Source organism: Chelonoidis abingdonii, chromosome 1 (genome assembly GCF_003597395.2).
Source record: "Chelonoidis abingdonii isolate Lonesome George chromosome 1, CheloAbing_2.0, whole genome shotgun sequence".
NCBI classification, from domain to species: domain Eukaryota; kingdom Metazoa; phylum Chordata; order Testudines; family Testudinidae; genus Chelonoidis; species Chelonoidis abingdonii.
In genome coordinates, this window is record NC_133769.1 from 253,415,742 (window position 1) to 253,431,108 (window position 15,367).

Consider the following 15,367-nt stretch of genomic DNA (forward strand, 5'->3'; position numbering starts at 1 on the left):
GTCAGAATAGCTGAGCCAGCAAAGGGCTGGCTGGGAATAGGCTGATAGTATAGCTGATTAAATAACAAAAAAGCACCCAAGCATTTTTGTGAAGATTTCTTGTAAAATGTTCATAAAATAAAGTTCACCAAATTTTTTAAATGTTTTGTCCGCTCTATTAACCAGTTAAAAAAACAGCAATGTATTTTTCAGGGTTTTTTGGTTTTTTTTTAAATCTGAAGAGAAAAATCGGTCAAACTTTTAACAAAGAACAAATTTTCAACCAACTCTTGCTATCAGTTATCATCCCACCAATGCAGAGGGGGTGCAGGCAGGGAATCGTGCATTAGAGGGGTGTGACTGACACTTCTTCCTAAGGATAATGCTAGGGTGAGGCAGTTTCACACTACCCCTTCCTAACAGCAGAACCTTTTAAACACTGCCATGGTTGAAAGAAGGAGCAGAAAACATCCTGTCACAATAATCTCCTGCAAAAGTAATGAATATGTCCAAAGATTAACTGGAAGATGAACAAGGACATGTTATTAAAATGAGCATTTCTGCTTTTTCTGTAGTGATTGGTCTCCCACTGATGAAAAGTGACTGTATTTTTGAGACTAAGATTGGGGACTCCATATCAGAGATCAATAGACCAATAACAATCCTGCTGCAACCTAGCACAAGCCATCAAAGAAGAATTTTGCTGTTTAAACATTAATCATTTTGTTTAAATATTAAACAGGGAGGCTCTTCTGATTGCTAAAACACCATTAAGAAGAATGGAGGCCAGTCTGTAGTCGCTGATTTTGGGCTCATACAGCATGTTACCAACAATGTCATTTCCCAATGCTACAGTGATGTAACTGGTAGCATCTGACAAAGTGGGTATTGACCCACGAAAGCTCACGCTCCAAAACGTCTGTTAGTCTATAAGGTGCCACAGGATTCTTTGCTGCTGTAACTGGATAGCAAGTACTTAATGAACGCTGACTGGGAAAAACAACAATAACAAACCTTCTCTCACCTTTGTCAGTGTTGCTGCGAGCAGAATGCGTGCACTTTTCATTCAAGAAATGTAAAGTATGGACTTAGTTATTGTACCTCCTGCCACAAAAGTGATCTTGTGACATTTGTAACATTCCTTGAACAGTTACTACTGTGTAGTAGTTTGAGATGGGTGAATACTGCAAAACAGTTTTTGTTAATACACCTGCACATTTTTACATGAATTGTTGTGCTTCTCCTTTGTGTTCCTCTTCTGGATGAAATTCACTCATGGCACTCTGGAGCCCTGCAAGGTTCTCTGTGGCATTTAAAAAGTGTGGCGGAAGGGAGTGGTGTTCCAGGGAGAGGAGAAATGGCCTCTGTACCAGCCCAGCACAGGATGATGTGAAAAGTTGTTACGGGTGTAGGTAATTGGTGTTGGATCAGTGTTTACCCAGATACAGTTACCCCAACATCCCATTCAACTGTTGCTCAGGAGATGGGACTGCCCATAATTTGGAATTGCAATCACAATCCTAGGGATGGCTGCTCAGCAGCGCTAGGTACAAACCTGGGACAAAAATGTTATTGTAGCTTCTGTCATCTCACACTTCAACTGATCAATTATGCATTCTTTGACCAGGCAATGGGACTACTCACGTGCACAAATATTTGCAGGACCAAGGCCTTAGATGTATCAATCTAATAAAGGAAATTTAGCTATAGCTTATAGAAAGAACATGTGAGCAACACTATCCAAAGTAACATATCAAGGTGAACTATATTAAAAAAACAAAAGGTAAACAAATCTAAACCTTTTCCTCTCAACAATGCATATTGACATTGTTGAGTGTTCAAAACTATGGAAGAGGTTATTTTTGCCTCTTCTGAAAACCTACATCAGCTGTCAATGTCAATTATACCTTACCTCACTAGACATCTCAGTTACGCATACCATGAGCACGTTTTCCCAGAATTTCAATCACTTCCTCTTGGCTACTGATGTGAAATAAGAACCAGACAAGATTGTCCTCTTTACCTGTGGTGACCTGAATGCTTTTGTATTTTGTTCCATTACAGAAACTATTTTTATTATATTTTATCTTATTGGAAACAAAACTTTGATTTTAAAAGTCTTATGATTGTTTAAAAAAGCAGTGTGACAAAGGTTGTGCTGTCACTGTAAATTTATTGCTATATATTATCTTTATAGCAGTAATCTTTAGCAACTGCTGTAGTTCTAGTTGCAAAACAGTTTCAATCATACAACACTCTGTTTTCAAATGCTGATAACTTTCAGAATTATCCACCTACTTGGCTGAAATGTTCCAGGTGTAGTCTGTTCAGCTGCAATTTTCTTTTGGATATTTATAGCAAAATCCTTTAATCTCTTTTTAAGTTATGGATGAAAGAGGGACAAAACTTATACTTTTACTCTTAATAAGGAATATTATCTTTTGAAGTGGAGGATATCAGCTGTATGCAATTAAAAATCACCTTTGAATACAGCTGGTCAGAAAACTTTCATGAGAACAAAATTTCAATAGAAAATGGTAAAGAAACCAGAATTTAATGAAAAATGTTTTCCATTCTTTTATTAGTTTTATAGATGGTTGAAAAGTTGCTGTCAAAATGTTAATGAAAAAGAGGACAAATATTCATAAAAAAGTTCATGAAATTGTTTTCTGTTTTCTAGTTAGTTGCAGCTTGTTGCTTTCTTAAAGCAGGATTATAAATCCTAGCCATATAAATATCAAAGACAATGCAATAATCATTAGAACAGTGAACTTTGGATTAGAGAAACAATATACTGTAATATAATCATTTTATCTCATATTTAATGGGGTGCTCCAAGTTACAGCTGCATTTTTGATCATATTATCAATGGGCATCTATTAAGATTTTAACAGGGCCTATAAAAATGCCATCTTCTTTGAGACTTGATTGCACATTAGCCTTTTCAAACCTGTCTGATAAAGGGGTGGCTGCTGTTAGGCTACTGCTGGGACAATTTACAGGAGGGACATTGCAAATGTACTACTGAAACAGACACAACGATATTGTCCAGAAAAATGCTTTAAGGTCAGGAGAAAATTATACATGGAAATAAAATTGAAGATCATATGGTTTAGGGTCGCTCTGAAAATATGACTGAATTCTACAGTATTGTGATCATTCTCTCTGTTTAAATGTTTATCTTTTGCCACTGTGAAAAGAGTGAGCACAATGTTAACAAGTGAATATCTTTTTCCATTTTAAAAATATAGTCAGCATGATAAAAAATCCATCCTTTAAAATCAAAACCTCGATCTATACTAAAGAAATGTATTGTTGCAAAGGTATGACTGAACTATCGTAACTTGTTCAGAATCTTTGCATTAACCATCCTGACCAGTGCAAACCTATTAAGCATGCCCAGAACCAGCAGTCTCTCATACTCACCATTGCAATATCAATACATTGTGGGTATCCAGCACAATTCTCTAAAACTCAGGTAGCAATCAATACTGTAGTTTGTTTTTAAAAAATAAAATGTAGGAATGACTACATATTTTGTAAAATTAAATGCTATTTAGCATTGCATTTTTTTAAACAAGGAAAGTCTTAAGATTTCTGTATTGTACCTTATAAAACAGACAATTTTTATGTATAAAATGACAGCTACTCAAAGCATGAAAATAATCAGGAACACAGGAGATATTGCACAGCGTGGCCAAAGAAGTGTGCGCAGGAGCACTCTGGGAATGTGCTGGAAGGGCCATTTGCAATGCCAGTGCTTTCTGTTTGCAGTAGCAATGGTGCAGAGCTACCCAAAGCAAATCCAAATGCAGTGATTGTGCATGGTTACAAGTGCTTTTATGTGTGGACACAAGGATCCTTATGTCTGGAGCCTCTTTGACCTCAGAGGGCTCTGAAAGGGTGCAGCAATCCACCCACACAGATCCAGTTACAGGATTGGAGGCAACGTGGGCGATGAGAATGATAGGTAATTACAACAGAGCAAGTCTCTAATGTTCAGAGGCTGCAGGAAGAGAGAAAGCACCATCCCATTAATCTCAGTAAACTGTGAGCATCAAGCCTAACTGGGATTATCTAAATACCAGCATTATTACACAAAACATGCAATTACTGTTCCTAAAAAGACAGATCCAGGAAATATTTATATAGAGATGTCAATGTAACACCATAGCCATTTCCATTAATTCCCTTGTTGCCACCTCCAGTTTCAGTGCCTTTCCCCTTTTCTCACCTTTGGCTTGCAGCAATATGTTTCTTCATCACATCCGCTCTTATCAGCAAGGTAAATCACTGGTCCCAGGATTTATGACAACACTTCACCCCTCACCCACTGTCTTCCTCTCTCCCCTATGCCAATTTCCATTCTTATGTGCTCCTTAGTTATATTTACATTAACTCAATATGGAGCCTTTGGGTCCTAATAGATCTGAGAAATAGTTTAACGCACAAGATCATCTTTTTATAGGGAGAGTTCTACCACATTCTGGTAGCTAACCCAGTGGTACACACTTGTAGGCATTTGTATGTTTCTCTCCATATTTTCTTCTCTGTGCTCTGGCACACCAACAAGTGGCTGATATTTTTCCAAACTTTGAAGAAAAGAAAATGTCAACAAAATAGGTCACACACAAATGTGGCCATTTCTTTTAACCAGCTCTACTTGTATCTAAGAGAAAGAATGGCCCAGTGCTTAGAGTCTTAGCATGATACTCAGAACTGGAGGGTTCCCAACTCTACTTTGCCATATGTGACCTTGGGAAAGTCATTTAGTTTTTCTGTGCCTCACTTCACCATTGGGAAGTGATAATACTGTACTACCACACAGGGGTGTGCTGAGGATACATTAAAGATTGAAAGCCGCCCCCCAACCCCCGCAAATGTTATGTGAATAGAGTTATCATTGATAGGTAGGTGTGGACACCATCTCCTTACCACAACTTTTTCAGGGGAGTTTGTTAAGATACTGCTCCAACTGATGTAATGTCCTGAAGCCACAGAAACATAGATCCACCTGGCTTGGTAATGTCGCTTTGGTGCGGCAAGCTTCATTTGTAGGCTTTCTTCCAACAAATGGCCAGATGGACACAGATATTTCCTGGAACTGCACAATCTTTTCTTTCTGTATCAGTGTCTCCTTCCAGGGAGAATTCCTTAGTATGAACAGTATTCAGTAGTCCCTCTCTTAATTCAGGGAACCTAAGACAAGAACCAAAAGCAACACTAAGGTCTTCTTGCAGAAGGGTACCAAATCCAACATATAGTTGGAATGTTTGTAGACTGACTAGAAATTCAGACATATTTTTTCCTTCCATTTGATTTTCTAGGTGATACATAGCTTTCATCTAAAAAAATCTTGCTTTTGATACATCATGGCCAAAAAATTCAAACTTGGGTACCTACTGATATGCTCTGAAATCTATTAGAAACAAGTACAATGGCCAAACTTTGAAAGATGTTGAAGTCATTGAGAGCTGCAAGGATTCAATTTTGCTTTTTATTTAGGATCTTCACTCAATCTGCCCCAGAGCCTATGAAAACCAAAGTATTTAAACATGGCAAAAGTAATTTTCCCCATCACTGTTAGGAAGAAAAGAGCAGTTACTGCTGTCTTTGGTGGTATTTGCATTAAACTATTATTAAGACAAAGGGAATACCGGATTGTGCACAATGAAGTTTCTGTTGGTCTGAGTTTTGAAATACTACACTGCTCATTAGTGGGGAAGCCAGAAGAAAGTTATGCTGATTATCCCAATAAGTCTCTGTAAAAAATTTATTCCATACTATTGGGGGAAAACTTGGCTTCTTTGAAGTCAATAGCAAATCTCTTTCAAGTTCATGGCCTTCAGTGAGGACCAGATTTCACCTGTGTTCTGTATATGCAATAGGTATTTTTAAATCTTTTAAATATATTGCAGTGAGTTGCAAGACTACACTGGGACTATTTTTGCAACTATCCACCTGTAAAGCCAAATGTCTTAGGTCCCCACTTTGCAAATGCGCGTATGTATGTGCTTTACTTTAAGCACATGAGTTGTCAAGGTATGTTGCAAGTTAAGCACAAGCATATATGTCTGCAGGATCAAGCCCAGTTACCATGAGTCAGACTGTACAGGACTCAGACATAGTCATGTACACCTCTAAAATAGCCGCGGGTAGCTTGTTTTTCATGCATAGTACATGTATGTCACTGTCTTAAGATCTGTTACCTTGGGACCTTCCAGGGTTAGGATCAAATGGCAGACGTTCTACTAGGAGGCTAGACGTCTGTCCTTTCAAGCATTATGGGGGCCAGGAGACATCAGGGGGGAGGGTGGATGACTGAATACATTCTGTCCTGGGCCTTTGGTCAGTGTAATTTTTTGTGGGGGAGGGGTTCCACATTTCCCTGGCTGGTTTCTCATAGCTGGCAGATGAGGGAAGGTTGGGAGGCGCTCGGAGTGCTGGTATAAATGGGAGGAAGCCTAGTGGGCAGAGTGCAGGTGAGGTGGTCCCAGGAGGAGGAATCAGTGGCAGGATCCTGGGGCAGGTGGCAGAAGGGTGCCCTGGGCTGGGTCTCTGCCATACAGGGAGCACAGCTCGGGCTGTCTGGCGGCTCCCCATTGTCCCCAGACCGAGCTTTTGGGCGCTTGCTTTCCTGCCCAGCAGGAGCCGGGGCTATTTCCTGGGCCCAGCCGCACCTCGCTCGCTGCCGCGCCGGGGCGGAGCGGGCCGGCTCCCTGGGCGCCCTGAGGCACTGCCCGCGCGAGGGAGGGATAGGGGGGAGACGTGTCCCCGTGCGAGGGGGGGATAGGGGGTTGACGTGGGGGTAGACGTGGGGGTCCTGTCCTGGGGCCGGAGGGGGGGGCGGGAAGGGGTGCGCGGCCCCAGCGGGGGCCCAGGTGAGCAGCAAGAGGCAGAGGGAGCGGGCGCCTCTGCGTAGCCCCGGGGCGGGGCGCATCCGGAGCCCGGGGATCGGGGCAGCAGCGGGTGCCGGCCTGGCAGAGGGGGATCATGCTGGGCGTAGCAGGGGGGACCCCGACAAGCCGCGCCATGGGCTGCCGCTGCCCCCGGCTCCTTGCCGGGCCCCTCGTCCTCCTCCTAGCCTGGCTCCTGGAGCTCGGGGCGGTCTCTGCCTTCTCCGAAGCCGCGATGAGCACCGCCAGCGCCGAGCCCGGCAGCTCAGGGACTCTGCAGCCGCCGAGCGGGACCCCCTTAGAGGAGACCCGGCTCCATGTCTTCACCCTGGACTATCCGCACGTGCAGATCCCCTTCGAGATCACGCTCTGGATCCTGCTGGCTTCCCTGGCCAAGATCGGTGAGTGCCCCCGGCCCGGGGCTGGCACCGATGGGGAGGTTGAGGCTGGACGACTGCCCCTGGGTCCAGCAGAGCTGTGGGAGCCAAAGGGAGCTTGGGTGGGAGCCCAGTCGGCGAGCGGGTGCGGGCAGTGCCCAGCGCACTTCACCGGCGGGGGAAAGCTGTCTGCAGGAGCTTTACAAGTGTGGCAAAGGGAGAGCCTTGCAATGCATGCTTTGCTCTTAAAAACAGGGCAAATATATGGGTAGATAATGTGGCCCTCCCTGTCTATTTATACACCGAGGGCTAGTGAGAATGCGGATACATAAGGCTACTTCTACTGCTGTTAAGAAATCCCTGAAAAACGGAGAAAGTCCCCAAGTTATGTCTTCATTTATATATGTACACTCCCTAATTGTTCATTGGGCAAACACCCACCTAGATTCTAGATTTTAACTTAACAGTGGCTTTCACTATGACCCTGCTTGGCTTTTTTTTTTAAGACAAGCAGTGCATAACACTGATTTACTAAAATAGACGCAAGTCACTGGGAATTACCTTTCAGTGTGATGAGTTCAGTGAAAACTCCTCAGATGAAAGATAAGGTGGGTGAGGTAATATCTTTTATTGAACCAGCTTCTGTTGGTGAGAGAGACAAGCTTTGTAGCTCTTCTTCTGGTATGGGAAAGGGCTCAGAGTATCACAGTTAAATACAAGGTGAAACAGATTGTTTAGCATATTTAAGGAACTTTTCCAAGTGAAATGGCCTTTTTACACCCCTTCATGGGGAGAATGGAAAAGGTGGGGGAAGGCAGTTAACCATAAATCCAGCATCTCTTTCAGTCCTTGACTTGTAGTCTCTAGCCAAGTTATGAATTAAGCCCCATCATTTGAAGGTGTTGGGAAGATTTCCTTTGAAAATGAAGACTGCTAGGTCAGGTACAGAGTGGTAGCTGACTTTTAGAGTTACTGACCATTAGAGTTACTGACCATTAGAGTGATTTTCTTCTATTGCTTAGTGATGCAATTTGAAGCCTTTGGCATGATTTGGCAGACAAAATTTTTTTGCTTCTTCAAGAGAATCAGTATGAATTAGAACATTACATTAAATTACCATTAGAAAATGTCCCTCATATTAGGCCTAAACAAAACATAAAGCTTAAAATAATTGGTTGCAAAATATTTAAAATGTAGACCTAAAATCTTATAGTTTCATTCATCCTTCTGTGTAGACATGAAACACATTCCCTAGAGTCTCTAGATACGTATTTACTAGAACAGTCAATGAACACTGTATTCCTTTCCATAAAATATTACAGTACATAATGGTAGGCAATTATATAATTTATGTATAATAAAGAATTTCATCTAAAGAAAATTTATGGCAAGGGACTGATGGAAAGGAAACAAAAATGTTAATCAGTGTGGATTAAGGCTCTCCTTAGTCATTTTTTTTTTTTACCACCCAGCTATGTCCTGAGAATAGTTTCTGAAAGATGAGAAACACTGAGTGATTAGAAAGGTCATTCATTCTCTGATGTGGGAAAAAAGTTTGTATTGCATAGTTCCACAGTGTTGTGTTCTCTTTATTAGGGAAATATTTTTGAATTAACTGTTTTATTTCTTGTTACAATAAAATATGAATTTAAACTAGTAACAGAGTGATCTGGAAAACAAAGGATTTTTTAGGAACTGTGTAAAAATCAGTAAGACCATGTATAAATGATGAAATTCTTTTCAACTAAGTTTCTTTCTAAGCAGACCTTGAGAATCTTAGTCTTGAAGAACCTGCTTTGAGGAATAAATGGGAAAACATACCATTACCATGTTTGTTTGACTTCAAATGCCTTTTTTGGGATCACACATTTCACTGAAAACTATGAATACATTCATGTGGATAACTACTTCTTGAGCCAAATTAGCTCATTTACTTGTAAAACTTTAGTCTTTTACATATTCATTCTGCTTAGTAGCCATATAGCTCTGCTCCTGCAAACACTTAAGGCATGTGCTTAACTTTAAGCATAGTCTCCTTGACTTGAACAGAGCTACTGCAATTTACATCACTTGAGGGTCTGTCCAATGGGACTGCTTATGTGGTTAACTTCAAGCATGTACATAAAGGTTTGCAGGTCTGGGATATATATATTTAATTCTGATATACAGAGCACCAATGTATTACAACTAATCGCCTGATATAGACATATGCCATTTGTTTTGTATCCATCTCTCCTCATTTAAAAGAGTATTGTAACATTGATTTAGGCCAAAATTTAGATTTTATAATAAAAATTCTTGCAGAAGCTAAGACCAATGAAAGTATTTCTGTGATTATTTTTATAATTCCAATGATGCCATTTTAAAAACATAAATATTCTGGTGGACTGTTTGCAATCCAAATATTGCAGCACTTTGTTAATGCTTAAGGCTCCAGAAGGTGAAAAAGATAAGTCTAGTTTTATTTTTTAAGATGAATGCAATGCAAAAAGTAAACAAACTGCATAAACTGTGAGAAGTAAAGTAGATTTTAAAAACACTTTCAGATGTAATAATCTAAAGCATTATCAGTAATACAAAACATTGCTTTATTAAAAAAATGCACTAAACAATAAGACCCTTTCAAAAATTACTCAGGCTCATAGGATATGATCAAATTTCATAACCTCTCATTGCATATGAACAGAACTTCATGAACCTGAAGGCCAAGTATATTTAAATGTGCTGTTATTATTAGAGCTGGTCAGAATATTTTTGACTAGGTGTAGTGTTGTCAAAATATGCAGTTTTGTTGTAGCCAAAATGCTACGCAGAGAACTTGTCAATCTCATCAGTGTTTTCATCTGGAAGGTTTCAGAGGGCCTGGGTGTCTTCTGATCACTGCAGATCTGAAAAAGTAAGAGAACACAGAATCTAAAACCTGAGTTTTTTGAGTGAAAAATGGGCATTTTGACACAATGCTGTTTCACAAAAGGTTTTGTTTTGTTCCATCGCAGAATGAAAACAATGGCTTTTTTCAAAATATTCTTTTAAACTATTGATATTATCAAAATGTTTCAGTTTTTATGAGCAATTCCATGCATTTAAAAAATCAGATTTTATAAATCAAAAATATTATTGAAATGGTTTTCAAAAGTTTTAATTTTAGAGAGTCTATTTCAATAAGGCATTTGATACTTTTTCTGATAAATGTTTTGAAACATTCCTGAAGAAAATTCATGACAAATTAAAACAAACAAACAAAACCAAAAAAACCAAAAAAATGCGTACACTTTGAACTTTCTGCAATTAAAACAACTTCAACCTTTCATTTTTTTCTAAAATTAGCTTTTTCATGTCTCACCAGCTTTACTTTGTATTAATAATAACTACAGGGTTGGGCCTAAGGGGTAAAATTTCCAAAAGTGGGCCAGAGAAAGTGTGGGAATGACTCTGTGGCCTAGTGGTCAGTGCATTCACCTGGGAGAGCAGGTCCCAGTCCCTGCTCCAGTGAATATTTAAATACTTTATAGAAAGTGGGCCTATGAAGTCATTCTCACTTTCTATGGCCCAAAGAATACTTAATTATTTATACCCAGTGGAACAGCTTCCAGAGGAGAAATTGAGAGAGCACCATCCCAAATAGCTCTATAACTCAGTGATTAAGGCATTTCTAGGGGAGATCTGGCTTCAGATCTCTGCTTCAAATTAGACAGGGTGAAGATGTAAACTCTCACATCTGCCTGAGTATTCTGACCACGAGGGGAACCTCCTTTTGGATGTCTTTTGTGTGGTATAGATGTGCTCCGAGAATGCCTACTGGATTGGGCCCCACAGGCAGGAGAGACAGGGGAATGCTTAGTTTGAGAATCTGCCAGAGTTTAGTGCTGAGCAGATTTGCAGTGGCAGGACTTCGATGGCTTTACACATTGGCACCAGCAGAAATTTAGGCATCTCCAGGGTTAATTAGCTGAGCAGAGGTTTTGAAGATCTAAAGTTTGGACTTGGGCATCTGAAGTGGCAGTTAGTCACCTCAGTCCCTTTTTGGATCTAGACTGTCACTTTTGGAAATGGCTCTGAGGCTCCTAAGTCACTTGGGGCACTTTTGTAAATGTTACCCAAATCTCCTTTAACCAGTTTTCAGTATTTTAAGTAGCAGTAATAGCTCTATCACTAAGACTTGGAATTTTCATTAATTAAAGTCTTTCTTTTCAGTGTTGACATACTGAGGTGCAGTTTCTATTGTCTTCTGCTAGTTTCAGTAAACCTAGCCCAATGTCTTTGTATACACAGTACAGTATATTTCCACTTACTGTGCCATCCTGTGAAAATACAGATGCACAATGAAAGGTTATTCATGAAAGCTAGAAGTTGCCGGCTCTCCACCCTGCTGCAATAAAGGCATAGTTGTGATTTTATATTACCTGTGCAGAATCCAGGTGTTAGAAAGAAAATTTTTGATTCAGTTGATCACGACAAGTACACAGGGCTATAACTAGCAGGAAAAATTGAAATCCTTCTGGCAGGAGCAGCTCCAGAAACTTGTGAAACTTGACTCTAGGGGTCAGATGAGATTTCACTCTCTTCACTGGAAAGTTTGTTCTTCTGTCATGGCAGAAACCAGTACGAAGCATGACAATTCAACATGGAACTGATTGGAAGGTGCAAAGCACCACCTATGGTCCCCAGTGGCTCGTTCTCATGTCTCTTAAAGCCCTCACCTGTTGTGACCAAGCAGCAAACTGGAGGTGTCTTACTGCAGGTTCTACTGAGTGGGTTTGACAGCTTCTTCCACATTCACTCAGATTCTTATTCTTGAAATTAAAAAAAAAAAATCTGAGCTTACGTGAGCTAGACATATTTTGGAGGGCCAACTTGCTGTATGGATACCTTGTAACAGAAAAAAATAATTACGCTTGTGCCCTTTTAGTTTAAAAATATCTTTATGGTGTATAATAAAAAAGGCCTGTAAGGTTTTTGTTTGCAGTTTTTTTCTGTTTTTTTTTTTACACGAGAAATTCAGACATGGGGCTTGTCTAGATGCAATTAGAGTTGTTTGAAATGGGAGTAGATCAAAGGGCACTAGGGAACTTATAGTGCATGGTACCAAGATCCATACAGATAGTTAGTTTGTAGTGTGCTCGCGTGACTTAGATTTACACCCCAGCTCACCACACATTCACTATTCATCTACTCACACCCTTTGTCTACCCTGGAAGACTCTCTGAGGACCAGAAAACTAGTGAAATATGTCACAAGATCAAAAGTTGGGAAACTGAGGCCTGGTGTGCACAAAGTTTTTGCACCAAATTAACTGCTTTGTTTGTGGGTGTGAGTGATACTGAAATAGTTAAATCAGTACCATCTGGAGTAGCGATGCGATTATGTCTCTATAAAGGCATCTAAAGCCTGGTGTACAGAAGGAAATTAGGTTGGTATAACTGTTGCTCAGGGGTATGAAAATTCCATATCTCGAGTGATGCAGTTAAACCAACCTAACATCTGGTGTAGACAGTGCTAGGTTGACAGGAGAATTCCCCTGTTGACCTAGCTGCCACCTCTTGGAGAGATGGATTCCCTACACTGATGGGAGAACCCCCCTATTTGCATAGGTAGTGTCTTCACTGAAGTCATTAGACAAGTGTAGATGAGTCCTTATACTGGCTTAGCTTATTCCCCTTCCTGTACGGGAATAGCTATAGAAATCTAGCCCTTTATCCCAGTGTAACTATACCCACAGTAGGGGGATTGTACTGGTTTAACTGTACTAATATAGTGAAATTGGTACAATTTCTGTGTGTAGATAGCTCTGAGATGGGAAGGAATTTAAAGTCAGGGTGTTTAAAAAATTGTGTGTATGTTAACAGCCATTAAACTTCAGTGACTGAAGAACACTTTATTGATATATTTGTTAAAGGTTCAATTTCTCCATCCCTTGCATTAAGAATGAGAGGCGCTACCTAAAGATCCCTCTGTCCCCAACAGATCCTCCAGAGAAGCCAAGTCTGATCAGATTTGACATTCTTGATATTCAGAGGAAAAATGAAGCAGAAGAAACACACTTGCAAGGGGAAAATAAACTATTTTCTACATAGAATGAGTCATAAGCACTGACTCCATGGGTGCTCTGGGGCTGGAGCACCCATAGGAAATAAATAGTGGGTGATCAGCACCCACCAGCAGCCCCATGGATCAGCTCCCTCCCCATCACTTCCCACCCACCATGATCAGCTGTTCAGCAGGAGGCACTGGGGGAGTGGGGGAGGAGTGGGGCAGAAAGAAGTGGGGCTGGGACAGAGCGAGGACAGGAAGAAGCAGGGAAGGAGTGGAGGCTTGGGGGAAGGGGTGGAGTGGGTGTGGGGCCTGGTGTGGAGTGGGGGTTGGAAGAGGTGGGGTGGGGGCGGGGACTTGGTGGAAGGGGTGGAGTGGGGGCAGGGCCTGGAACACAGTAGGGGTTGAGCACCCCCCTGGGAACTGACAAAGTTGGCGTCTATGGAATGAATTCACAAAATGTAACATGATGTGTCAGAGGCTCATTAAACCGTGATCTAGAGCCCATTGAAGAGAATAGCAGCTCTGCCATTGACTTCAGTGGCTTTCAGTTAGGACCTAAATCAATTTATATTACCATATCTTCTAAGTGTGGGGAGTCAGATAATGTTTACTACCACAGTCAAAGTTTACCATATTTATGAATGGTACCGCCCATTTAAAACCATTACAATGCTTTTCAGTTAGCCAAGAATTGTAGATCTTGTGGGCGAGCTTTGTTTGCTCTTGATTTTCAACAAGCCCTATTTTCCATTCATGAATAATTACAAGGGTTAAATATAGCTAAGGGTGGTATGGAAAAGATTGGCATCTGCCGAACCTGAAATGTATCTTTGGTGAGTAGGAGGTACATTCATGTCAAATCCTAAAAGCAAAACCAAACTGTGTGGATGCCTCAGACAGGGCGGATTAACTCTCCTCTGGGCTTGGGGCTATTAGATTTTGTAGAGCCCCTGTGTACAAGTCTTTTTCTGGGAGAAAGTTTGATGAAGGAGGGGGCTGCGGCAGAGGATTGAGGTGCAGGAGGAGGTGCGGGGTCTGGGAGGCAGTTTGAGTGCAGGCAGGGATTCTGATCTGGGGCAGGAGGTTGGGGTGCAGAAGGAGATGTGGAGTTTGGATGCAGAAGGGGATTCTGACCTGGGGCAGGGGATTGGGATGCAGGAGGGTGTGTGGGGTCTGGGAGGGAGTTTAGGTGCAGGAGGGGGATTCTGATCTGGGGCAGGAGGTTAGGGTGGAGGAGGGGGTGCAAGGTGCAGGCTCCAGCCTGGAGGCGCTTACCACAGGCGGCTCCCAGCCGGTGGCGCAGCAGGGCTCAGGCTGACTGCCTGCCTGTCATACCCCATGCCATTCCCAGAAGCGGCTGGCTGCTAGCACATCTCTATGGCTCCTGGGGGTAGCGGGGTAGCAGGTCTCCATGCGTGGCCTGTGCCTGCAAACACCACCCCTGTAGCTCCCATTAGCTGGTTCTGGGAGTGGCGTGGGGTCACAGCATACAGGCAGCCTGCCTGAGCGCCCCTTTTAGTGGCCTGGAGCTTGCTGCCTGTGATTTATTTTTGTGGGGCCCCCCTTGAGTTGGGGCCCTGGGCTGCAGGCTCTAAAACCCCTACTTTAATCCGGTCCTGGCCTATAGGTTATGGAACCTTTAGGTCACCACTGAAAATCTCTTCCAAGAATTTTTCTTTGTATTTGTACAGCAGACAGCACACTGGGTGTTCAGTAGAGTTGTGAAATAATGAGGCACTAAAGCCCAGATTTTAAGAATTGTGTTTGCAAAATGTTAAGTGGCTTCTTGCCTAATTAGAGTGCACAATTGCCACAACCGTGTGCACAGCCAGGGTAAACTTGTGCACAAATGTCAAGTCAGATCTCTTACCGCTCATTTACATGTGTATTTACTGCATGGTCTGGATTTGCCTGGTGAATTGGCAGGTTGGGAGATGACTATCAAATCTATATATCTGCCAAACAGGACCTGTATTCTATCCCCACCTCTTGCTGCACAATGAGATTATGTGTGTTTGTTTTCTGCTTCTCTGAACGTTTCTTTGAAGTGAAAATAAAGTTATCATATGATTATTATTTCTT

At 41.7% G+C, this 15,367-nt stretch overlaps 1 protein-coding gene across 1 annotated transcript in view; it reads left to right on the forward strand.

Moving 5' to 3' along the window:
- The first annotated feature begins 7,003 nt into the window (after window positions 1-7,003).
- The window catches only part of SLC9A2 (solute carrier family 9 member A2), a 41,782-nt gene continuing 33,418 nt past the window's right edge, over window positions 7,004-15,367 (forward strand). Inside the window, exon 1 of the mRNA XM_032790284.2 lies at window positions 7,004-7,276. Within this exon, the coding sequence (XP_032646175.1) occupies window positions 7,012-7,276 (265 nt within the window). The 5' untranslated portion in view covers window positions 7,004-7,011. The remainder of the gene's footprint in view (window positions 7,277-15,367) is intronic.